Source organism: Glycine max, chromosome 17, assembly GCF_000004515.6.
Source record: "Glycine max cultivar Williams 82 chromosome 17, Glycine_max_v4.0, whole genome shotgun sequence".
Lineage (NCBI taxonomy): Eukaryota > Viridiplantae > Streptophyta > Magnoliopsida > Fabales > Fabaceae > Glycine > Glycine max.
Genome location: NC_038253.2, coordinates 2,919,231 through 2,945,134, shown reverse-complemented (window position 1 = coordinate 2,945,134; position 25,904 = coordinate 2,919,231). Strand labels below are relative to the sequence as shown.

The following is a 25,904-nucleotide window of genomic DNA, read 5'->3' as shown; positions in this document are numbered from 1 at the left end:
CTTTCACACTCTGAGCTGAAGAGTTTAATGACGCGTCTCTAATTAACCACAAGTATTTTTAATACGAATTGAATCTATACGTTGTTGATAAAATTGGCTTATATAGTAATTAGTAACTCATAAAATTGGCTAATCTCAATTCTTTTTTTAATTATATTTTTTTTATTCATCATAATCGGAAAAAAATGTTAACAATATTAACATATAAAGCCATAAAATAGTTTATGATCATTAATATTACAATAAGACTTTGAATTTCAGTATTCTAAATGAAAAGTATATAATTAAAAAAAATTTATTAAAAATGACTGGTGAAATAAAAATTAATCATTAATAAAACTAGTGATAATTTGTTATATAAAAAAACAAAAAAACTATTGTGTGATACTATGTCTTTATTTTTATTTTTTTAAGATAATGTGATACTATTTGTATGATCCCACTCGTGCAGTTTTTTCATAACTGCTGGTCCGTGACCCCACACACACATATTATATATATATATAATTTACTTTTAGAAATTTAACTATGTTTCTCAATTTTCAACGATCCAGAAAAGTAGTAAATGGGTTTGGGACAGTGGAGATTCCTTAAGTTTTACCAAACCACGAGGCATGATGACAATGAGGTCACAGTCACACTAAATATAAACACTAACTGATTCATCATGAGTCTTCAGTATGAGCAGTCAGCACAGAAAAGAGACATTTTGATGTCACATAATCTGTTCCTTATTTCTCTCTTGTCTCTTTTTAAGTCCCACATCTTCTCTTTTCTCCCTACTTCCTAAAAACACAAAACAATTCTTATTCTCATCATGTAAATTTTCACGCTTTGTGAAAATGCTCCCTCAAGTTTCAATTTTTCTGTCTGGCCTGCCACCCTTTTGAGTTTTATTATTAGTTGATGTGTTTTTTTTGTTGCAGGTGGGGTTGGAATTGGAATTGGTTATTGGACTTTGTTGCAACAAGTTAGATTTTGATTGATGGAGGCTGAGTTTGGAGCGAAGAATCAGTACTTGTATGGACCTGTGGTGTCAGGAATGAAGAAAGCTGTTGTTGGGAATGGGAAGAGGAGTTTGGAATGGGATTTGAATGATTGGAGATGGGATGGTGATCTTTTCACTGCTCAACCACTCAATTCAGTGCCATCTGATTGTAGGGGTCGCCAGTTTTCCCCACCTCATCCTGAAATTCCTGCAAAAAATGCTAATCCATCTACCACCAATTTGTCTTATTCTGTTTTCATCTCAGGTGAAGGAAAGAGGGAATTGGAGAAAAGGAGGAGGGGTGTTATAGGTGAAGGTGAAGGTGAGGGACTGAATTATGAGGCTGGTTCTCTTAGTTTGAACCTTGCGGGTCAAGGTTACCCTCTCATGGTGGAAGAAGAAGAAAAGAGTGGAAAGAAAACAAAGGTAATTGGGACCACTACAGCTAGTACTACCACTGCCTCTAATCGTGCTGTTTGTCAGGTGCAAGATTGTAGGGCTGATCTTAGTAATGCCAAGGATTACCACCGTCGGCATAAGGTTTGTGATATTCATTCTAAGGCCACTATGGCACTAGTGGGAAATGTTATGCAACGTTTCTGTCAGCAGTGTAGCAGGTAAGTTAGGTTGCAAACTGATAATTTCTCGGGGGTTATATTATACATCTTCATATGTGTGATGTGATCATCAAATTAATATTTTTTGTGGAAGTTCAGAAAAGGGAAGACCCTTTATTTCTTGTAGTTTAGTCCTAAGTGGAAGTTGTTTAAAATATATATATTTTTTATTTTTAAATAAAATAGAATTTCACAGCATTTACCTACCTTTGTACTCAAGTTGGATGCAATCTGTTAATTTTTTTGACAGGTTTCATGTTCTTCAAGAGTTTGATGAAGGCAAGAGAAGTTGTCGAAGGCGTTTGGCAGGCCACAATAGGAGGAGGAGGAAAACTCATCCTGATGTTTCTGTTGTTAATGAAGGCTCTCTGAACGATCAAAGGGGCAGTAACTATCTGTTGATGAGTCTGTTACGGATACTGACCAATTTACATTGTGAGTATTTGTGACATCAGAAGTTTATCTGCTAGGCATTCTTCATGATTTATTTATTTGGCTGATGCACTATGTAACTGTAATGATTATGAATCCAAGCTACTGATGGTTACTGTTTGATAATTCTTTTTAGTTGCAAAATCTTAATAAGGTAGCTGTCATCCGTGTTGATGCTAATTTAGAGAATTTGGACACCTGAAAATGGTATTGTTGTACTTTTATGGTGCAGTTGTATTTAATATGACTTGAAAAAGAAGAAAATTGCTTATGATGTCTCTGGTGTTGGAACATTTTTGCATTTCACCTTCATCCAGGATGACTCCACAGATTATGCCTTGTATAAATTGCAGCAAATGGCTCAGATCATACAAGGAACCAGGATATTCTCTCTCATCTGCTGAAGAACCTGGCAAGTCTGGCTGGTCCAAATAATGGTGGAAGGTTAGCACCCTTACTGGAGGAATCGAAAGACTTGGTAAATGCTGGGACGCCCGGAGCTGCTCAGGATAAACCCAACCTTAACTCAAATGCTCCTGAAGCTTCCAGGCCTTCTTCTTTCATCAAGACAGACAATGTCATCATCACTCAGGACCCTACAATGCCGGTGGCGCAGTATGAAACACCTGCTGATGGCAGGACACAAAAATGTATAGCTTCAGGTGATGGTGGAGTAGGAAATTCAAAACCTCCTTCAAGACCACTGTTCTCAAATGTATGTCAACCAAGGGACAGCCTTCCATCCCAATTAACTACAGCAGAGACTAAAGTAGGAAGGGGAAACTTGAATAACATTGACCTTAATAATGGTTACAATGATATACAGAATACTGTTGAGAATCATAAGAAGCCTTATCCTCCTGTGGCTTCAGTGATGGGGTCTATTGACCGTGCCTCATGGTTGCAGCGTGATTCTCTCAAATCAAGTCCTCCACAGACAAGTAGAAACTCAGATTCAACCTCTATCCAATCACCATCCAGTTCCAGTGGAGAAGCTCAGGTATATTCTTGATGTCATTTAAATCCATTTCCTCTTTTCTGAATAATTTAATTATTCTTCTATTTACCTTTGTATCAAAATATTTAGATTGTTTGAATGATTGTATAGATATCTTTACTGATAAAGATACTATTTTGCCAAGGTGCAGCGGTAAAGTTGTGTCTTGGTGACTTGTTGGTCATGGGTTCGAATCCGGAAACAGCCTCTTTGCATATGCAAGGGTAAGGCTGCGTACAACATCCCTCCCCCATACCTTCGCATAGCGAAGAGCCTCTGGACAATGGGGTACGAAGTTTTACTTAATGATTTGGATAGAAGTATGGTACTTGATAGAACATTATGGCGGAAGTTGATCCATGTAACCGACCCCACCTAGTGGGATAAGGCGTTGTTGTTGTTGTTGTTGTATACTATTTTGCCAAGGTCATTATTTGAAGTCCCTTTTTCAGGTTCTTTGCCTTTTCATTAGTGTGTAGGTCTACTTTTTTGTGGCTGTCTCAGAATGACATGTTATTTGTTTGCTGTTTACAGAGTCGCACAGATCGAATTGTTTTTAAACTCTTTGGCAAGGATCCATCTGATTTTCCCCTTCTTATCCGATCACAGGTACTTTTTTGTGCCATGAAGTTGCTATAGACAATTTTACATCAATGTTTCTTTGTGCTGTGTTTGACTTACAGTTCTTGTGTTTCAGATTCTCAACTGGTTATCCCACAGTCCCACGGAGATGGAGAGCTATATAAGGCCAGGTTGTATAATATTAACGATATACCTCCGTCTTGAAAAATCTGCATGGGAGGAGGTATTGTTTGATATAATGTCACAAATACAGGCTACTGGATGAAATCCATTTAAAAGGGGGAAAGAAATCTAAATGTACTTATTACTATTTTGATATTGCAGCTCTACTGTAATCTAGGATCAAGCTTGAGAAAGCTTCTTGCCGAATCAAATGATTCATTTTGGAGAACAGGATGGGTATATGCAAGGGTGCAGCACTCTGTAGCTTTTCTGTATAACGGTTTGTTCTTCCTCATTCTGTGTGTTGTGTGACCATTCCTCTAATGTAATTGTAATTTTTTTAGTATCATGAAGAACTTATATTGTTCATTAATTTGGTTGCTAGAAACTGTTTTGATTTCGTGTATCTCTCCTGCAGGTCAGGTAGTCTTAGATGTGCCCTTGCATCTCAAAAGCCCACAACATTGTAGGATTTCATGCATTAAACCACTTGCTGTTCCTGCAAGTGCTAGTGCTCAATTTATTGTGAAAGGTTTCAACCTTTTCCAGTCTAGCACAAGGTGAATCTCTTTACGTCTAGTAATACTTAAAATTGTTGATTTGAAAGGTTCTAGTATATCATGCTGCTGGATATACAATTTCATAAGAAGGGATTAGAAAAAGGCAAAAACAATAATGTATTTCTTTTTCCCAGGATGTTAGCACCTTTGAATATAATTGGGTGGAATTTTGAAAGAAAGGTGGCTTCACATGCTAAATACTGTGCATTGGATTTAGTTATTCATTTTCTGTATACGATTTGGATATAGGGAGGATCCGAGTTCTAATTTTTATTTGTTGGGATTGGCCCAGATGTTGATCTCTTGCTTATGATTTCCAGGTTGCTCTGTGCACTTGAAGGGAAGTATCTGGTACATGCTAGCTGTCATGGTTTGATTGGTGGAGCTGATGCACCCATTCAGCATCTAAGCTTCTCTTGTCATATACCAAATGTAACTGGGAGGGGGTTCATTGAGGTGGTATCAAATTATCATACTCCAAAATTTCTCTAAGAATTTGTTTTTTGGGTTTTTCATGTCAACAAAGTGAAACATGCTTTAATTTCATTTTGTAATTTTAGATTGCATGCTGCAAAATTCCTGAAACTAACAGAAGAACACAAATCTCTGTTGCTTGTTTTTGAAATGTCATTGGTGAATAACTCCTTTGTTAATGATTCAATATCGCTGTTGTTAATGCCTCCCCCATTTGGTTACTTATAGCTTTTGTAACCTTTTAGTGAACTTTGGTCCCATATAGTTCAGATTTCCTTATAAACTCTTTAGTCCCATATTGTTCATTACGCCAAACTACAGATTTAAAAATCTAAGAAAATTAAAAGAGTGGCTGAATAGAGGCAAGCTATCCCAAGAAAGAAACCAAAGATAGTTCCTGCATATAAAGCAATACATTTAAAATAACTTTTTCTATTCTGCTATCTTCTGAAGCTATATTTTGATAATTTTTACTGTCAGGTGGAAGATCATGGTCTTAGCAGCTGTTCCTTTCCATTTATAGTTGCAGAGCAAGAGGTTTGTTCAGAGATCTGCAAACTAGAAAATGTGATTGAGGCAGCTGAAACCACTGATGACATCCAGATAAAAAAACAACAAATGGAAGAAATGACTAGAGCTTTGGATTTCTTGCAAGAAATGGGTTGGCTTCTTCATAGAAGTCATGTGAAAGTTAAGCTTGGTCCCATGGCTCCTTTCCGTGATCTCTTCCAATTCAATCGGTTCGCTTGGCTCGTTGACTTCTCCATGGACCATGGCTGGTGTGCTGTGATGAACAAACTCTTGGACATTATATTTGAGGGTGGTGTTGATGCGGGAGAGCATGCCTCCATTGAGCTTGCATTGTTAAACATGGGTCTTCTACACACAGCTGTAAAGAGAAATTGTAGACCTATGGTAGAACTACTGTTAAGATTTGTGCCAGTTAAAACCTCAGATGGTGCAGACAGTGAAGTGAAGCAAGTTGACGAAGCCTCTGACAGATTCTTGTTTAGACCTGATACTGTTGGGCCAGCTGGGTTGACTCCTCTTCATGTTGCAGCAAGTATGAGTGGCTTGGAGGATGTGTTGGATGCATTAACCGATGATCCACGAATGGTAATCCTTTGTTGTCTGTTTGCTTTATGTATTTCAGGCTTTTAGAGCAGTGTCTCCAAGATTGAAATGAGATTGCTATATTTTACTTAGATCACTGTCTCTCCCCCTTCTCAGCGAGTGTGTTCTCTAGCGTGCAGGAAAATTTGCATGGTTTTCATTATATTTACACTGACCCTGATTGAATTACTGATCACAACTTAGAACACTATGTTTTGAACCTTATGTCTGTTGTGTTCAGTTAGGAATTGAGGCATGGAAAAGTTCCCGGGACAGTACAGGTTTGACCCCTAACGACTATGCATGCCTTAGGGGCTATTACTCCTACATTCAACTAGTCCAGAAGAAGACCAACAAAAAAGGTGAAAGACAGCATGTGGTTGATATCACTGGCATTGTTGTAGATAGTTACACGACGCAGAAGCAATCAAATGGACATAGGACATGTAGAGTTTCAAGCTTGCAGACTGAGAAGATTGAAACAACAACAATGCCACGTCAATGTCGGGCATGAGAACAGCAATGGTTTATTGGCCAGTTATGCTCACCATGGTGACCATAGCAGCTGTGTGTGTCTGTGTGGCTTTGCTCTTCAAAAGCTCACCTAGAGTTTACTATGTGTTCCAGCCCTTCAACTGGGAATCATTGGAGTATGGGGCAATGTAATGCTGTATATAAGGTGTTTTAATTTCTGCTGTATAGAGTATAATGGTGAGGTCACCATAATGATATTGATGTATAAATATTTGTACAATATGAGACGAATGGGCTTTCAAATCTTAAATAGTAAATAATTTATAAATATCAAAACTTATGAACTTTTTTCTAGAGACTCACAAAAATATATAGAAGGAAGTGGTAAAATTACTTTGGCTCAAAATTACTCAAAAAATTTAATTTATCTTTTTTCTAATTAATCATTTAAAAAATATATTTACGGTCTATTAATTAAAAAAATATTTATATTTTATATTTATAGATTATTTACACTTTAACAGTAATTTAAGATTTTAGCTATAATACTATTGTAAAATAAACATTATAACAAATAAAAAAAATTATAAAAGAAAAACTAAAAATTGACAAAATATTTCAAAAAAAAATACAATAAATTAAAAGAAAATTTATTTATTGATCCTTTTTTATCCTTTGAAATAAAAGATAAATGCTAGAGTGTTTATAACAATTCACCTACTTGCTTGTTCAATCAATTAAATTAAAATTTTTAAATTTATTTACTATTCCTATATCATTAAATACATTTGACTAATTTCACTATGTAATCAAATCGAAATTTACAATTTGGATATTGAGTTGAGTTTGTTTAATTTTATTGTTAAAATCAAATCAAACTAACTCAATCATACACGAGTTAGTTAGAATTGGATCAATAAAGTCTAAATAAAAATAAATGTAAAAATTATAATATTTTAATAACAATTTATTTTTACCGAGAGCTTTGAGTTACGATACAGATGACATTATCACAATAGTTTGGTACTAATCCAATGCCCAAACATCCATATATAATGGAAAATATATTTATTATAATTTATATTTAAAATAAAAAAATAAATTTTAATTCAATAAAATAATTTATTTATAATGCTTTATAGTTAGAAATTGATATATCTTTAAATACATATTTTATTGGTTTACATAATGTACTTTTAATTCATGTTATATATTACCATTATTAAAGTTAGTATTATAGTAGTAGTCATAAAGAATGTAATTATTACTGTATGATTTTTTTACTTTCAGTGCTTCTCCGGTGTCACACAAAACATACTAAGCAAAAGTAGTAGTCTACAATAACAAGTTAAATAGTTTACCATTCTGTTTTCAAAGATGAAAATGCTTCGCTTTCCAACCCAATGAGAGTCATTGAAATAAGCATTCTTCACGAGTGCTTCCAAATAAGCATCTTCACCACTCCACTTGATTCAGTAGTAGCTTTTTATCTCCCTTTCATTACATTATTATATGTCTAATCATATTTATTTGTCTTCTCTTCCTTCTGAATGTGTACACTCGCATCATTGCTTAGTATTGGAAATTATAAACAATAATAACCAACATAATTGTTGAGGCCTAAGGGATTAAGAGTAATAATAGTAAATCTACTATATGGAGGAGTGTGGTTTGGTTGTTCGAAGAAGGATATGAGTTATTGTAAATTTTTTAATCATAAATCTTTTATTGTATGTCTTTGATTTGTACTAATTAAAAAAATGTGAATAAAAATTAATGAAAATCGAAAGTAGATTTTGTAAAAAGATAAGAAATTAAGAATATAATTTATTAAAAAAATTATACGTAAATGTTATGTTAAATTCGTCAATGATATGATAACTTACATAATTATTAACGTGGATGTCAGGTGGTTATCACTTAACAATAAGTAAAGTTAGATATGTATATAAATCCGTTTATTTCCGTATTACGTGAAGCCCACAATTAAAATGAAATTTATTTTAGCAAGTTCGCGATGACACATTTTAGCCAACGGGTTAAATGGGTTGACTCTCGTTTAAAAAAATTAAAAATCTAAAATATAACTCATTTTTTAAATTGAAATGAAATCTATATTTTAGTGACTCCAAAATCGCATCTTTTATCCCAGTGATTAAATGAGTTGATTCTCGTTTGGAAAAAAATCAAACTTTTAAAATCTAAAATTTAACTTATTTTTTAATAGAAAACCGAAAATTACATAATTCATAAAAATATAAGGAGATAAATATTGCATTTTAACTTAAAAATAATCATCTAAAAAAATCAAATTAAAAAAGGTGACTAAAAATCCTTTTAAAATCCGTTTAATTGTCATTTGGAGGAGAAAATGGTGATTTGAAGTGCAGTCTTGTTCTATAGCTATCTGTGGGTGGCTATGGCTTCCATGTCTTTGTCTTTTTGTTCTTGCATCGTCCCCTCTCGAATTCCCCACGACAAATCCAACAAAACCCACAGCCATCATCAGCCTACTTTCCCTCTCATTCGCTTTGGCATTTCAGCTCCCGCCGTCAAAAAGCGACACTGGAAAAAAGGGGAGTTTCCTGCTACTTCCCAACCATCCTTCCCCAACGACACTAGGAGGAAGACCCCTCTTAAGAACCTCAAGAAGAAATTCGACAAAAAGAACGATGCCAAGGCATGGGTCAACACTGTCACCGAATCCTTATCCGAACGCATCCACAACAAACACTGGCTTCAGGCCCTCCAGGTTCCTCTCTCTCTCACTTCACCCTTTTCACTATATCTATATGAAACCAATTTGAGGTCATTTTGGTTTCTTATCGGTTTTAGTTTGGTATCCCAAGTTTAAAAAGTTTTAATTTTGCCTCTTAAAGTGCTTCCGTTAGACCAAAATGGTCCTTTACGAATAATGTTAATTTTTCAATGTCTCACCTATTGACCAAATTGGTATGGTAAATTGATGGAAATATCAACTTTTGGTTTAATGAACACAATTTAAGGGACCAAAATTAAATGTTTAAAACAAAAAATTCAGATGACGGACTGTGCCTATTGGTAAGAAATCTACTTAAATGTACAGGTATTTGATATGCTTAGAGAGCAAACCTTTTACCAACCCAAAGAAGGGACTTACATGAAACTCATTGTGTTGCTTGGAAAATCTGGTCAACCCCACCGTGCCCATCAGCTTTTTACCACAATGATTGAAGAAGGTTTAGAACCTACTCCTGAACTGTACACAGCGTTGCTCGCTGCGTATTGCAGGAGCAACATGATTGATGAGGCGTTTTCAGTTCTTAATGAGATGAAGAAGCTTCCTCGTTGCCAGCCTGATGTTTTCACTTACAGTACCTTGATCAAAGTTTGTGTCGATGCTTTCAAATTTGATTTGGTTGAGTTGCTGTATGAAGAAATGGCTGAAAGGTCTATCATGCCAAACACAGTCACTCAGAACATTGTTTTGGGTGGTTATGGCAAGGCGGGCATGTTTGATCAGATGGAGAAAGTACTGTCCAGCATGCTGCTGAGCACTACATGCAAGCCTGATGTTTGGACAATGAACACAATCATCAGTGTTTTTGGTAACATGGGTCAGATTGATATGATGGAAAAATGGTATGAAAAATTCCGTTATTTTGGGATAGAACCAGAGACGCGCACTTTTAATATTTTGATCGGTGCCTATGGGAAGAAAAGAATGTATGACAAAATGTCATCTGTTATGGAGTATATGCGTAAGTTGCAATTTCCATGGACGACCTCTACTTACAACAATGTGATTGAGGCATTTGCAGATGCAGGTGATGCGAAGCACATGGAATGTACATTTGATCAGATGCGTGCTGAGGGTATGAAAGCAGATACCAAAACTTTATGCTGCCTTATCAATGGTTATGCAAATGCTGGTCTCTTCCATAAAGTAATTAGCAGTGTTCGCTTGGCTGGAAAGCTCGAGATACCTGAGAATATCACCTTTTATAATGCGGTCTTATCTGCGTGTGCAAAGGCAGAGGATTTGATGGAAATGGAGAGAGTTTTCAAGCGTATGAAAGATAGCCAGTGTCAGCCAGATGACACAACATACACGATCATGATCGAGGCATATAGAAAAGAGGGTATGAATGACAAGATATACTATTTGGAGCAGGAAAAGCAGACGATGATGACTGATGATAAAAAAGTTAGCCAGTTTGAGAATGAAATCTTGATTTGATTTTTGATTTATAGTTCAGACTGCTAATGCATCTGTATTCTATACCTCCATTTTCCGGGAGCGGCTGTTAATTTTTGTTTTGACATGGAGTGACCAGTTGCTGAGTTGTGCTATCAAACTTCATTTTTCACGATGAATGACAGCTAGTCCTGCCTAACTTCTGTATGTTGTTCAAGTTAAATTTATGTTTTAGCATCCATTTGATTCGCAGAAAAGAACTTAACATCTGCAGCTTTTGGTGTACAGATTTAATGAACTGATAGTAGAGTTTATTAGTTTATTTTTGTCAATTTAGAGCTCATGTTATATTGAAGTGCTGCCTTTCATTCCTGCTGCTTACCAGCCTTGTCTGAAGGAGGCTATGTTTGATGACAGGATTAGAAAGTGTTGCTAGTGCTCCAAACTATACATGGGTACATGCTTTTGTAATGTACTTAATTATAAGATATCTAGATTTCAGTATTATTATCGAGAGAGAAACTGAAATTAGTTGCATGGATGACAACCTTTGATCTGTCTAAATCACATTAGCGATCAAGTTTATTTAGGCTAGGGTGTTCATTGAATTTTGAAGGTCAAGAGTAAGAGCGGTGCTGTGGAAATACTGAATTTTCAACTTCAAACTGAGCCAAATTAAGTTGATGTTTGGATGACATAGGTATTCTGTCCGAGTCTCAGTGGATCCTCTTCTAGCACTTCAGCCGCCCACCATTTATTTTTACTGGTGGTTGTTAGGCAAAAAGACCAGTGTTCCTCTTGTCAAATGCAGTACTGGCAACTGATTTTCAACTGGTTACCAAATATCAATTCCTTATATGAATTTATGTGCATCATGTGACAAAAGATGTATTTTATGTTTTAATTTTTTGAAGAACATAGAACCAAGTGAAATACCAATTGACCGAGTTTATTAGAGATCTCTTTTACCGATAAATCTCATGCACCACACAGCACTAAAACCTACGGTAACTAAAGCAAATTATGGGTTATTGTCTCCGATTTGGACGCCCAATTTTTTGGCTGAGTCGTATATGCCACGATGATGCAAAGAACTAATAAAATTCAGTATCTTACTTTGTACTAAAATAGGTTTACCTTTGTATTTGATCTACTTTCATCCTGTTTTAACAATATCTGATGGCTCATGGAAAGGGTTGTGTCCGTGTACCATTACTATACGGTAATTATGACTTTCACTAAAATTGTAGACCTAGAAATGGGTTTTAAGATTACTACCTTCAGAAACATAGTTCTCTATGACTTAATTTTTCATTCAGCTTGGCCATATAAACAGAAAAACAATTAATTCAGTGCACATCTTTAAACTGAGAAGTAGGGTGTGCCAGGCCCGTGCTAAAGTGCAACGCATGGCGACACACGAGAGACCCAATAGCAAGCTACTGTGTTGGCCTCTCCCCTTAAAAAAAGTAATTTAATATCGTGTGGACCAATGGCCCACATATCAGATATTAAACTGATAAGAACAGATACTACACTTGATCTTAGCCAAAAGGCCGAGAAAGGTATGAGTTGTTAAGGCTCCAGAGTTGTGTTTTATAATAAAATATCAGGTCATTGTTTTCTCTTCTCAGCAATGTGAGACTTCATCACTAGTATTTCTGCAACAGCCTTTCTCTTCTATTCAGATTTTGCTCTTGTTCAAACGTTGGATCACGGATTCATGACCCAGTTAACACACGAGTAATCTGAAGCTACCTTCCTCAGCTCTCCAAGTCTTAAAGAAAAAGATTCCATTCAAATTCACTGCAAAGATGCACACATGAAGGATCATGTCAATTTGTTTACCTCAAACCTTCTACAGTAGCAAATTTGACAACAAAATCAAATACATTGATATCAAGCATGCTGTTTTTGGACTTAATACAAATCATTTTCGCCACACCATAATAATCAATGTTACATTTTGTAAATGAAATATTTGTAGAAATAAAAAACCACAAGCTAGCTAACATGAAATTAAATTTTGCACGGACAAATTCTTTTCAACTAATACACCATTTTTAATTAAATTTTGCGCTAACAAATTCTTTTCAGCTAATACAACCACAAGCTATCATTTAAACATTTGTAACTTTTTCACTATGGTAGAACGGGGGATTCTCCCTTTCTTCCTCAACAAGACATGCAACACATCATAAGTGTCAGGAACATAAAAAAACATTAACGGATTCCAACCTCTCATCTACTGTTATGCATTAAGTAGCTACTATGTATGATAGGTAGTCTCAAGGATACTCTTCTAGTTGAATAAAACGGAGATGTATAACGTAACCAAGTGAAAATCCAAATAAAGACCAAGTTTGATTTGACTTCTCTTTTAATGAGAAATCTCGTGCCCCACATAGCACTTTTTTATTTTTTTTCTTGGTCCAGTGCCCCCCACATTAGGTAGCACCTAAGCCTACTGTCACTAATAAAATTTTGGCTAGTATTCTTAGGTATTATGTTACAGCTTAATTATTACCATGAGTCACGAGTTCAATGTCGTTTTGAAATCCATTACGCAACAAATTTACATAATATGTATGTATTCCTTCAAGAACCAAGGGCAAAGGGACCACTATATAATATAAATATTCTACCTTAGACTTCCCTAACAAGACACTGGAATTTTATTATTAAACAGCATGATATTCCATAAAATGGCCCCTATTCACATTGGAGACAATAGAAGGGAGCTTGATAGAGTTTAGAACTCAGATCTTTTGTTGTATATGAACAACAGGCTAGAAGCTTGTTGCTTCACAAAATGAAGTAGAAAAGGAATGAACCATGCCACTTTGATATATCCTTGCGTGCTCTTATTAAATTCTGACCACGTATACCTTCCTGTTTCTTACTAAAATATTTTCAATCATGTCTCAGCATGGACTTTGGTGATTAATTAATGTATCAGTGAAAGCTCAGTTACAATAATAGTATAAAAAAGGTTTGTAGTTGTATTCCTTTTCATTAGATACCTTAACAGCATGTTCAATTCCCCATTCACATGACAAAATGCATTGCATCATCAAAGAGGCCAATATCAAGCTTATAAACACAGCATGGAAGTTTCTATATAATGTTCAGAAGAGGATCAAAATATGATGCATTCCACACATATCTGAGTTTTAATCCCCTTAGTGTTGTGTTGAGATGGCACAGCTGGCAGGTGCGGATGAGATAGAGTCTCTGAGAAATGAGTTAGCAGAGATAGGAAGGAGCATAAGGTCCTCATTTAGAAGTCATGCCTCTAGTTTCCAGAGCGTTTCAAGCATCAATCCTGTGCAACAAGAAGTTGATAACAACGCCGGAGAAGCGTTACAATGGGCTGAAATTCAGAGGCTACCCACCTTTGAGAGAATTACTTCAGCTTTGTTTGATGTTTATGATGGCATGGAAACAGGTGAGAAAGTTGAAGGGAAACAGGTTGTTGATGTCAGCAAGCTTGGAGCTCAAGAACGGCACATGTTCATAGAGAAGCTTATTAAACACATTGAGAATGATAATCTTCGATTGCTGCAGAAATTCAGGAACAGAATTGACAAGTAACAATTTCTCTTAGTTTCACTACTCTTTCTCTTTCCCTTTATAGCTCGTGTTGCTTGGAGATGTTTCACTAAGTTTTATTAAATTATTAATCATGTTAGAAGTCAACCAAATTATTATTTATTTACAATATAAGTCTAGCTCAAATGTGTCATGGAAAAGGATAAAATAAAAAGTTAAATATAACGGCACAGAAAAAACACATTTTCATCTAGTTAAGTATTTGGCGTGTAAGTTTCATGTGTTAATAGATGAATTTTAGTGTCATAATATATGGTGGAATGGTGTTCACTAAACCTCTAAATACCCAGCAGAGTGATAATTTATCTTGTAAATTTGAATATGGTTAATAAACTTTTGTTCATTATTTTGCTCTGTAGAGTTGGTATTAATTTGCCCACAGTGGAACTGAGGTACCAAAACCTGTGTGTGGAAGCTGAGTGTAAGATAGTCCAAGGCAAGCCCATACCTACACTGTGGAATACCCTAAAAGAATGGATCTTTGTAAGTAACTTCCTTTATTTTTTACTCTGAATAACTTTTCTTAAAATTATCAATATTTGGATATACTTCTTTTCTTGTCTTTTTTGTTTATTACTTTGCTTCTCTTATTTTCTCGAAAGGACACCACTAAATTGCCAGTTCTGAAATCTCAAAATTCCAAGATAAGCATCATCAAAAGTGCCAATGGAATTATTAAGCCTGGAAGGTATGCTATACTAAGTTTAATACTGCCAGTTAGTATTTGTTGCCTCATTTGGAATTTGGAATATTTATTGACTGTATTTGATGTTAGCTTATATTCAGTATGGTGTAAAGATTGGAATGTAACAATTCATGTATAATGATTCTTTTGCTGTGCTTTTATTCCGTTGCAGGATGACCTTACTGCTTGGCCCACCGGCAAGTGGTAAAACAACATTATTGTTGGCGTTGGCAGGAAAACTTGGCCATTCTCTCAAGGTTCTCAATCTCACGGTTTTTTCCTAGTAAATTTAAAAATCCTGACTTAAATGCGTGCAGGATGCTACTGTAACTTCTAACATTGTAGCATTATAAATAGATCAACTTACTCTAAATATTAGGTGTTCAAGAGAGGTACCTAAAGAAAGAGAATTGGATTCAATGCACATCTACCTATGACTAGTTTTTATGCTACTAAAATTTCATTTTCAGAACACCCAACAAACTAAGCCACTCACGTCAAAGCCTAGTTACAAACATATACAATGACTACCTAATAGTAATCTAAATTACAAAATTTTGACTAAACGTAGGGTGTGCCAGGCCCAAGCTATAGTGCAACGCATGGACGACACACGAGAGACCCAATAGCAAGCTACTGTGTTGGCCTCTCCCCTTTAAAAAAGTAATTTAATATCGTGTGGACCAATGGCCCACATATCAGATATTAAACTGATAAGAACAGATACTACACTTGATCTTAGCCAAAAGGCCGAGAAAGGTATGAGTGTTACAGCTGCAAAAAGTCTTTTTTATGATAAGCCCTGGAGTGATTGTCATCTCTTCTAGACGATATGGGGCTTTGTCATGGATGGAGTCTTCGGGCACAAATGTTTCAATCTAGATTCAGTATAACACTGATAATTCTAAAAATGAGTGAATTAAAAAGGAAACAACAACTTAGTGATTGAGAGTGGACATTCTTTCTCTGCGGGAAAGAGAGAAACCTTAGTTCCACTTCTCAAAAATTGAGTTAAACATTCAAAATTTCCAATGAGAAAACCGTGGGCATATATATTCAATGCTCATTGCTCATTACTATTAGATATTTTTATTTTGACTTCTTGCCAATATCCAATATTAAACTAAAGATGAAGTCATCCCAAGTTCCCAACAAGGCTACCCCCGTCCCTTGAATTCATAATGAAATTATTTATGCATGAGACAGAATAAACTCAATATTTGTATTTAATTTATTATACATTTCAAAAATTGACTACTGCTTCAAGTTAGAAAGAGTTTTTCCCTTTATTGCTTTTTGATAGGTTCAAGGGGAAATTTCTTACAATGGACACATGCTAGAAGAATTCATTCCTCAGAAGTCCTCAGCATATGTAAGCCAATATGATCTGCATATTCCAGAGATGACTGTGAGGGAAACACTTGATTTCTCAGCACGTTGTCAAGGCGTAGGAAGCCGATCCAGTAGGTACACTTAAAGTTAAAAATTAAATAAATTTCATAAATTGGCTTTAGAGATGAGTGATGAATTTTGCTCCATGTATGAAAGAACTCCTGATGGAAGTCAGTAGAAAGGAGAAAGAGGGAGGAATAGTCCCAGACCCAGATTTAGATGCATATATGAAGGTACTGTCCTGCACATCTTTGCTTTATCCACCTCCAAGTTTTATTCAATTTTATGCTTCAATAAAAAATATCCCAATAATAACGAATAAAGCTTAACTGTTTTCATTTGTTTATTATAAATAAATAAATGCAGCTTATCCTGTTTCTTCACTTGATAAAATATAATAATTGTTAGAAAATATTTGCCAAAGTAATAAATTATTCTGCTATATTATAGCAAAAGAACATTTGTTGGTCACGCAAACATGACAGAAATGATGGACTCCTTAGTAATGTCAGCATTTTCATCTAACTAAACCTTAATACACCAAATTCTATAATAAAAAATTATTAAAATGAGAAACTTATTGTTGGAAATCTACTTTAATTGCAGTCACTCCTAAGTCCTAACCAGCCTTAATTGTGACCTCTTGGGGACTGCCTTAACTGCAGCCTCAAGGGTGGTATTTAACTCAATACTACAAAACTAACTTATAAAGATTGGGCAATGCTCACCTTATAATTTAGTTTTGTAGTGTTGAGTTAAGCCCTAAGTCCACATTTAAAACTTATCTAGCTTTAGTTCTGAGAAAGTTATGATTGTTTTCTTTACCCAATTTCACTCTTTTAAACCTGAATTCCAGTATGATAGGTGTCTATTGTTTTCAGAAAAACTTACAATAGTTATTTTTGTTTATACTGTCAGTAGGATAACTGGGGCATGACTTTGTAATTCAATTTAGTCCTTCAAAAGCCTTTGTGCAAATTTGTTGTCCCGAGTCTTGATGACTATTACTTCAAAAGCAATGTTTTTTGTACAGGCAACATCAATTAACGGACTCAAGAGCAGCCTTCAGACCGACTATATTTTAAAGGTAGTCTACTCATTTTCTCCATGAAGCTACAGTATCACTGGCTTGTAAATCATTTTCTCCACTACATATTTGTTCAATTATTGTTTATTGACTATTACAATGACATGCAGATACTTGGTCTTGATATATGTGCTGACACATTGGTTGGAGATCCTATAAGAAGAGGTATATCTGGTGGTCAAAAGAAAAGGTTAACTACAGGTATTACTGCTATATACTGCAAAATAATAGCTTATCAAACTTATACACCTTTAGAGAATTAGTTGATGTATGAAGTTATCATGCTTCTGATTCTGGAGTATTGTACAGGAGAGATGATTGTTGGACCAACAAAAGCACTCTTTATGGATGAAATATCCAATGGTTTAGACAGCTCCACTACTTTCCAGATTATCTCTTGTCTTCAGCATCTGGTGCATATCACAGATGCCACGGCATTAATTTCACTCCTTCAGCCAGCACCAGAGACCTTTGATCTCTTTGATGATGTTATTTTGATGGCTGAAGGGAAAATTGTGTACCACGGACCGTGTGATTATATACTTGAGTTCTTTGAGGACAGTGGGTTTAAATGCCCACAAAGAAAAGGCACTGCTGACTTTCTTCAAGAAGTATGTTAAGCCCAATTGTGTATCTCCATTTCTAACATGATATTGTATACATTTTGACCATATGAAATGCTTGCAAAATCCAGGTTATCTCTAAGAAAGATCAAGCAAAGTATTGGAATAGCACAGAAAAACCTTACAGTTATGTTTCAATTGACCAGTTCATTGAGAAATTTAAGGATTGCCCTTTTGGTCTAAAGCTGAAGGAGGAGCTCTCGAAGCCATTTGATAAGTCTCAGAGCCACAAGAATGCCCTTGTATTTAAAAAATACTCATTAACAAAATGGGAATTATTTAACGCTTGCATGATGAGGGAAATTCTTCTAATGAAAAAAAACTCTTTTGTTTATGTATTCAAGTCAACACAGGTATTTTGTCTTCCTTTTTTTTTACTTTCATGACTTCATGCCATGATAACTATACAAAACTTCTCAAAGTTTCTAACTTGTATTCTTTATCAATGCAGCTTGTCATTGTTGCATTTGTAGCAATGACTGTTTTCATTCGAACACGAATGACTGTTGATGTGCTCCATGGGAATTATTTTATGGGTTCATTGTTTTATTCACTCATCATACTTCTCGTTGATGGATTTCCAGAACTATCTATGACTGTATCAAGACTTGCAGTGATTTACAAGCAAAAAGAGTTGTGTTTTTTTCCTGCCTGGGCTTATACAATTCCATCTGCTGTTTTAAAGATTCCTCTTTCATTGTTGGAATCTTTCATTTGGACAACACTTTCTTATTATGTCATTGGTTACAGCCCCGAGATTGGCAGGTTAGTCTTCGATGGAATGCTAACTTTGTTCCCAGATTTTTCACTTGTGTCTTGTTAGATATGTGAGTAAATTTACATACATAACACTTGATACTCATTAATCATTAGGTACAAGAAAGTCCTACATTTAAAATTGCCTTTGTCTCTAGAATTTAACACAATTAATATGATTTGTTTACAATGATGCTAAAGGCTTCTTGTTTATTCTTGGTTACAAGAAGACTGACTCCATGGAGAATCTATGGGATATAGTTGATTTGTGTTGTTTCTTTACTATAAAAACTCTGTTTTGGGATTTCTGGCATATTAACCAATTTTTTCTTCAGGTTCTTTCGCCAGTTCCTTCTCTTATTTATCATACATGTGACTTCGGTATCCATGTTTCGATTCATTGCCTCAGTTTGCCAAACTGTGGTTGCTTCTGTGACAGCTGGTACTGTGACCATACTAGTTGTTTTACTATTTGGTGGCTTCATCATTCCAAAACGTAAGAATCCAGAACTGATTTACTTTTAACAGAGAATTGTGTTCAGAAGATAAAGATTAGTTGCTTTTCCATTGCAGCATATATGCCATCTTGGTTGCAGTGGGGATTTTGGGTTTCTCCTTTGACATATGGAGAGATAGGCTTAACTGTGAATGAATTTCTTGCTCCTAGGTGGGAAAAGGTAATCATGTATAACTCTTAATTTTTGTGCTTCAAAGAACATACATTGCATGCAACTAAAAGTGGTGGCATAGCTACTTTATCCCTTTTTGTTTATGATATGAGTTGACCAGTTAGCTTCATTTGGTCAAGAATAATTTAAAGGCTCAAATTAAAACACCTTTCCCCTCTTTTACTTCTGCTAAGTTTTCTGATTTAACTGAGAGTACTCAAATATATGAAGGCATACAAAAAACTGTCAATAAAGTTATATGTTATGTAGTTTTGGCAACTCAATTCAATAATAAAACTCCTCATCTTTATCACTTCTAGAAAATGTGACTCATCTAATCACTTTGGTTTATTTGTTCTTATTGAAGATGTCTGGAAACAGAACATTGGGCCAGCAAGTACTTGAAAGTCGGGGACTAAACTTTGACGGCTACTTTTATTGGATATCAATTGCTGCCTTAATTGGGTTCACAGTGCTGTTTAATGTAGGTTTTACCTTGATGTTGACTTTCTTGAATTGTAAGTTCATCTATCATTGTTTACTTGGGCATGTCAAGTGATGAATAATAATGCCTTTAGACCTATATGTTAACCTTCACTTTGGCATTCTTCCATCAGCTCCTGCAAGATCTCGAACTCTTATATCTTCTGAGAAGCACTCAGAATTACAAGGACAACAAGAAAGTTATGGTAGCGTTGGTGCTGACAAGAAACATGTTGGTTCTATGGTTGGAAGTACTGTACAAACCAGAAAAGGTGAGCAGCTGTCTTATCCAAGTGTGATTTTTTGGTTCAGCTAAACATGTAATCTACCAATGACATTATCTTTTATATTTTGATTTACTATTAATTGTAAATCTTGAATATATATATATATATATATATATATATATATAGACACACATACACATGCACAAGTTCTTCGGTTAAAACAATGCTTATTCTTCTTTTCTTTCTCTCTATTTTTCCCAGGAGGACTGGTTCTACCATTCCAGCCACTAGCAGTAGCATTTCATGATGTCCAGTACTATGTTGATTCCCCTTTGGTAACTTATATGATTTAAAATATTGCTAGTTCTTAAGTATGAAGTTACATCCAAGGACATGGTTGGGTAATTATATGATATTGAATGCAGGAAATGAGAAATAGAGGTTTTACTGAGAAAAGACTTCAGCTTCTTTCTGATATCACAGGTTCACTCAGACCTGGCATCCTAACAGCATTGATGGGAGTCAGTGGAGCAGGGAAAACAACTTTGATGGATGTCCTGTGTGGAAGAAAAACTGGTGGTATTATAGAAGGAGAGATTAGAATCGGCGGCTACCCGAAGGTTCAGGAAACATTTGCTAGAGTATCAGGTTACTGTGAACAAAATGACATACATTCTCCAAATATAACAGTAGAAGAATCTGTGATGTTTTCTGCTTGGCTTCGGCTTCCTTCTCAAATTGATGCAAAAACTAAAGCTGTATGATTCTCTTCCCAATGCCGCATTGCTATTTTCAATTTTTGAGATTGTTCGCTGTGATTCATTTCTTCTTATGGCTTCCATCATTTTTCAGGAATTTGTAAATGAAGTCATTCATACTATTGAGCTTGATGGAATCAAAGATTCTTTAGTAGGCATGCCGAATATTAGTGGTTTATCGACTGAACAAAGAAAACGGCTGACCATAGCCGTTGAGCTTGTTGCTAATCCTTCAATCATATTTATGGATGAACCGACTACAGGTCTAGATGCAAGGGCAGCTGCAGTTGTAATGAGAGCAGTGAAGAATGTTGTTGGAACTGGAAGAACTGTTGCATGCACCATTCACCAGCCAAGTATTGATATATTTGAGGCATTTGATGAGGTAAAATACAATCCCTTAAGATTTTGCATATATAATGAACCAAGAGGTTATGAAAGTCCCTTTGAGCCCATTTATTGAATTTCTCACAGGTCAAATAAAATGTATTTTTTTCCAGGAAAATGTTTGATAGTTACAAAATCATGTTACTATGCAACATCTTAAAAGGACCCTTTGTAGTTCTTTAATATTATCTACATCCTTAATTAGATAAAGAACCTAACATCAATTTGGGAGACATAAATCATAATTTTGTGGCATTTAAAATTTCAGTTCCTTGATGATGTATCTCAATTACCTATAAATGCTCATTTAATAAAGAAAGAATGGGATTTAGTAGAGCCACTTCTAATATCCATGAAGCTATGGCTTTCTATATTCATCTTCAGCATACATTTATTATGCAATAAACACTGAAAATGTGTTATGCTTGAAGAAAAAGTCTATACTTTAGCATTTAGAATGCTTGTCTTATTGTTCAATCTCTTAAGGGATGGTACAATACTAATTCATAATTATACTAATTATGGTTCTTGTCTTGTAATCCTTTAAGCTTATTCTCATGAAAGCTGGAGGTCGCTTAACCTACGCTGGCCCACTTGGGAAGCACTCAAGTAGGGTCATTGAATACTTTGAGGTCAGTTTTCTTATAAGTTTATCATACCCAACTTTTTTTCGTCACAAATGTTAGTTTTGGTACTACTCTTCAGGAAAAAATGAGTGATTGCAAAATCTTGGTTTACATTCTTGCAAATTTTGTTATATAGAGTATACCAGGAGTGCCAAAGATTAAAGACAACTATAATCCATCAACATGGATGCTAGAAGTTACTTCAAGATCTGCAGAAGCTGAACTCGGAATAGACTTCGCCCAAATTTATAGGGAGTCAACCTTATATGAGTAAGTAATCACAGAGAATTTTATTTATGTGCCACTGCTTGAAAAAATTATTTGATTATAGTTTGTTGTTCAAAATAAATCTAGGTAGTAGTATATAGTATATATAACCAGCACGAACAGATTGATGGATTAATATTTTATGAGTTTATACAAAAATTTGAAACATAAATCTTGGTGACTACTAATTTCCTCCAGTTTTTGGTCCTATATAATATCTCTATTAAGCCCAAACTCGGTAAAAATAATGCAAGCAAACGATATTCAGTTATCATGCTAGAATAAAACAATCCAAGAGAATTCTTCTTCACTATGTACTTATTCCCTTGATAAACTTAGGGGCTAGGGTATTCAATTAGGATAATTGCTCCTTCGACTCTTTCAATAAAGGAAATTCAATATCACATAACAATAAAAAATCTCTTAATTGTTTACATTGAAAGTTCATTTATAGACCAACGTATCCAATCACCCTAATGACTTATTCTTGTTTTATGCTAGAATAAGATAACCCAAGATACAATAAAATTTCCGATCAACAAACAATCTTGAATTGAAAACCTAAATGTGAATTTAAAATCCTAAATAAATAAGAAAACTAATAGCTCAATCTACATAACCATGTATATCCAATATCATATAAATCCTGGCAAATGATGATCCTAGGAATTTAAAATTTGCCTTTTAGTGGAGTATTTATAATGTATATGATCTTACATGGTATTTATTTACTCTTGTGAGTGCAGACAGAACAAAGAGTTAGTTGAGCAATTAAGCTCACCACCTCCAAACTCCAGAGATTTATATTTTCCATCTCATTTTCCACAAAATGGTTGGGAACAGTTTAAAGCATGCTTGTGGAAACAACATTTGTCCTATTGGAGAAGTCCTTCATACAACTTGATGCGCATCATTTTTGTGGCTGTCTCATCTCTTCTGTTTGGGATACTGTTCTGGAAGCAAGGAAAGAAAATGTTAGTGATCATAATTTTATTCTACTTATGTCTCCATTAACAAAAAAAACAAACAATTGTTCATAATAATTTTTTCCTAACATGTCAAATGAATTTCAGGTTGTAAAACTAAAGCTGCATTATACTAATCATTTAAGAAAAATAGATTGTTTTGTTCATACTAATTTTTTCCTAACATGTCAAATGAGTTTCACGTTGTAAAACTAAAGCTGCATTATACTAATCATTTAAGAAAAATAGATTGTTACTCTTAACATGATTTGTATTTCCTCTAAAAAAATGATTTGTTTTTATTTATTGAAAAATCTTGTGCTAAAGGGGCTGATTATTTATTTTTTAGTAAATAACAATAAGCACATAGTGGTTTGTTTTTTATTACACTGGACATCATTATTTTTTTAATCCTAAAAAAGTATCCTAATTGTTAATTTTTCACTGATCACCCTTTGATATTTTTAGATATGAGAAATGTTAGTTCGAGACTGTGACACGAGGGATACATAATTTTTAATGAATTTTCTTTGTCCAAAATGTATTTATTCATTCCTTTTAACTTCATAATCGCCACACCTTAAAATGGCTGCTGAGAAGTATTTGTGTGTAAAATAATTCACATTAAAATTCAACAAGTTGAGTAAGATTTAAAATTCAATTAAGTAAACCTAAAAAATTACATGTAATTAAATATTAGAATGGCTGCCAACAAAATTCTTCATGTCACTATTTAAATATCATTTTCTTTTGCTTTTGTTTTTTTTCTTTCATAAATGAATGTTTTTTTCTGTTATTAGATTTACTAACGAAAATTTCATGAAATTAACAGATGAGATTAAAAGTAATGTAAAATAGAAAAGATCACCAATGTAATAAAAGTAAATTACAAAAATGTTGATAGTAATTAACTCTATTTTTTTTTCTTATTTCACAGAAATAGCCAACAAGATGTGTTCAATGTATTTGGTGCAATGTACTCTGCTGCACTATTCTTTGGGATAAATAACTGCTCAACAGTTTTACCATATGTGGCAACAGAGCGCACTGTTCTGTACCGTGAAAGATTTGCTGGAATGTACTCTCCCTGGGCCTATTCTTTTGCACAGGTTTAGTTCTCTGTAAATTATGAATTCACCATTCATTTCCAAATATTTTAATTCATCAAGAAAATGTTGTCCATTTTTTCTCCTAGCTAAATAATACTGCCTCCAGTATACATAACTTGTTTATTTCTTATATATAGAATGGTGGTAGTATTATATTTTCACTGTAATTGGAGCACATTAAGGATTGCATTTACTCAAGGATTCTATTGCTTATGCTTTCAGGTGACTCTTCCAATAATTTTAGGGTAACTTGGATTTATTTCTTTTGTAGGTGCTAATTGAGGTTCCCTATATATTCATTCAAGCTGTTGTATATGTGATAATCACATATCCTATGTTGAGCTATGATTGGTCTGCTTATAAAATATTTTGGTCATTCTTCAGCATGTTCTGCAATATCTTATATTATAACTACCTAGGGATGCTCATTGTCTCATTGACGCCAAATGTTCAATTGGCTGCTATCGTGGCTTCATCTTCCTACACGATGCTTAACTTATTTTCTGGGTACTTTGTACCACGACTAGTAAGTTTCATAAAATGCCATTTGTATTCTGTTATATTTGCATTCATGCAAAATACACATTTTTTTGGTTTAGCTAGCAAATGACTTAGACTAATTGTTAAGAAAATTTAATTTGTATAAATGCCTTCAAATTTAACATTATATAAGTGATACTATATAGTTAATATAACTCATCATCAAATATACATACAGTCAGTGTTGGTCGCTATGGTAATTGTCATAAGACAATGGCGGTAAGGGCCAGAGTTTTGAGTCTGATAGACAAAAATTAATATCAAATATTCAATTTTTGAAATTTTCTTAGGGTGGAGAAGAACAATTGGATTGATTATAGGTCAATAACTGTTTAGCACCTAAGCCTAAGTATCACATCACTACTTTTTTTCTTGTTGATATGGTACCATAAAACCTGTACTAATTATGATCGTTTGCATTTTTTTTTATTCCTTTCTTATATTGCTTGAACCTAACACTGAAGGATGATGGTTTTCTCATTGCAGCGAATTCCCAAGTGGTGGATTTGGATGTATTATTTATGCCCCATGTCTTGGGCACTGAATGGGATGCTTACTTCCCAATACGGAGATGTAAACAAAGAAATTTCAGCCTTTGAAGAAAAGAAAACAATTGCCAAATTTTTGGAGGATTATTATGGGTTTCACCATGATTTTCTTGGTGTAGTTGGTGTTGTTCTCATTGTCATCCCCATTGTAATTGCCATTCTATTTGCTTATTGCATTGGAAACCTCAATTTCCAGAAGAGGTAAAATGATGTAACTTGCAAAGGTATCATTGTGAATCATTCGATGAAATAAAACAATTTCTTGTAAATTTTAGTCTACAAGAGAATCTTGTGCAAACAAGATGCATGCATCACAGTTTACTCCAACCATAAAAAGGAGGAGAAAGAAACGTCTCCATTCACTGGACAACAAGCAGGTTGTTGCCTTCTGCACTTCTCAAGTTGTTTCTTGTACTTTTTTGGAATTTTCTTTTTTACCTTTCGGAAAGAAAAAAAAATACATTCTAGAATGTAATTTTACTTTTTTGGATTCATCATTTAAAAAATAAAAGAAAATGTAAAAAGTAACTAGAAAAAAAATGCAGGAAGCAATAGCCCAATAAACATGACCACACCTGTCAAAAATGGACCAGCC

At 34.5% G+C, this 25,904-nt stretch overlaps 2 protein-coding genes, 1 long non-coding RNA gene, 2 other non-coding genes and 1 pseudogene across 7 annotated transcripts; 3 read left to right on the top strand and 3 right to left on the bottom strand.

Annotated features, from left to right (window-relative positions):
* The first annotated feature begins 669 nt into the window (after positions 1-669).
* Positions 670-6,702, top strand: LOC100819945 (squamosa promoter-binding-like protein 1; annotated as a pseudogene).
* A 2,060-nt stretch (positions 6,703-8,762) lies between these two features.
* On the top strand, positions 8,763-10,896 carry LOC100786610 (pentatricopeptide repeat-containing protein At3g06430, chloroplastic). The gene is made up of 2 exons (XM_003550906.5): positions 8,763-9,151; positions 9,485-10,896. The coding sequence occupies exons 1-2, from the start codon at positions 8,819-8,821 to the stop codon at positions 10,616-10,618; spliced, it is 1,467 nt and encodes a 488-aa protein (XP_003550954.1). The 5' UTR covers positions 8,763-8,818; the 3' UTR covers positions 10,619-10,896.
* Positions 10,897-11,950: 1,054 nt separating this feature from the next.
* On the bottom strand, positions 11,951-12,145 carry LOC113000018 (U2 spliceosomal RNA). Its single transcript, XR_003265291.1, has one exon. It is a non-coding gene; the product is annotated as a U2 spliceosomal RNA (small nuclear RNA).
* LOC121173858 (uncharacterized) lies at positions 11,951-13,606 on the bottom strand. The gene is made up of 2 exons (XR_005889403.1): positions 12,815-13,606; positions 11,951-12,382 (listed from the first exon to the last, which is right to left on the bottom strand). It is a non-coding gene; the product is annotated as an uncharacterized lncRNA (long non-coding RNA).
* LOC100783980 (pleiotropic drug resistance protein 3) lies at positions 12,033-25,791 on the top strand. 3 transcript variants are annotated; one of them, XM_003550902.5, is made up of 24 exons: positions 13,632-14,166; positions 14,548-14,671; positions 14,791-14,876; positions 15,046-15,130; positions 16,177-16,336; positions 16,422-16,498; positions 17,299-17,352; positions 17,463-17,553; positions 17,662-17,963; positions 18,047-18,328; positions 18,427-18,740; positions 19,067-19,227; positions 19,305-19,408; positions 19,767-19,917; positions 20,017-20,154; positions 20,371-20,444; positions 20,535-20,867; positions 20,962-21,252; positions 21,803-21,886; positions 22,017-22,150; positions 22,894-23,121; positions 24,050-24,221; positions 24,493-24,747; positions 25,248-25,791. In XM_003550902.5, exons 1-24 carry the CDS (start codon positions 13,775-13,777, stop codon positions 25,512-25,514), a joined length of 4,359 nt encoding a protein of 1,452 aa, XP_003550950.1. In that variant the 5' UTR covers positions 13,632-13,774; the 3' UTR covers positions 25,515-25,791. The 3 variants fall into 3 exon arrangements, with proteins under 3 accessions (XP_040867246.1, XP_003550950.1, XP_006600402.1); XM_041011312.1 differs by lacking the exons at positions 13,632-14,166; positions 14,548-14,671; positions 14,791-14,876; positions 15,046-15,130 and adding an exon at positions 12,033-12,141 and having other exon boundaries at positions 15,633-16,336; XM_006600339.3 differs by lacking the exons at positions 13,632-14,166; positions 14,548-14,671; positions 14,791-14,876; positions 15,046-15,130 and having other exon boundaries at positions 16,198-16,340.
* Positions 15,441-15,636, bottom strand: LOC113000007 (U2 spliceosomal RNA). The gene has a single exon (XR_003265280.1). It is a non-coding gene; the product is annotated as a U2 spliceosomal RNA (small nuclear RNA).
* Positions 25,792-25,904: the final 113 nt, after the last annotated feature.

What these genes read in the sequence shown, in the direction of transcription:
- LOC100786610 (XM_003550906.5), top strand. Translation starts at nt 8,819, where the DNA reads ATGGCTTCCATGTCTTTGTCTTTTTGTTCTTGCATCGTCCCCTCTCGA. An exon ending in ACTGGCTTCAGGCCCTCCAG is followed by an intron (nt 9,152 to 9,484) that starts GTTCCTCTCTCT and finishes TTAAATGTACAG; the next exon opens with GTATTTGATATGCTTAGAGA.
- LOC100783980 (XM_003550902.5), top strand. Translation starts at nt 13,775, where the DNA reads ATGGCACAGCTGGCAGGTGCGGATGAGATAGAGTCTCTGAGAAATGAG. An exon ending in CCCTAAAAGAATGGATCTTT is followed by an intron (nt 14,672 to 14,790) that starts GTAAGTAACTTC and finishes TTTTCTCGAAAG; the next exon opens with GACACCACTAAATTGCCAGT. An exon ending in AGGCGTAGGAAGCCGATCCA is followed by an intron (nt 16,337 to 16,421) that starts GTAGGTACACTT and finishes CATGTATGAAAG; the next exon opens with AACTCCTGATGGAAGTCAGT.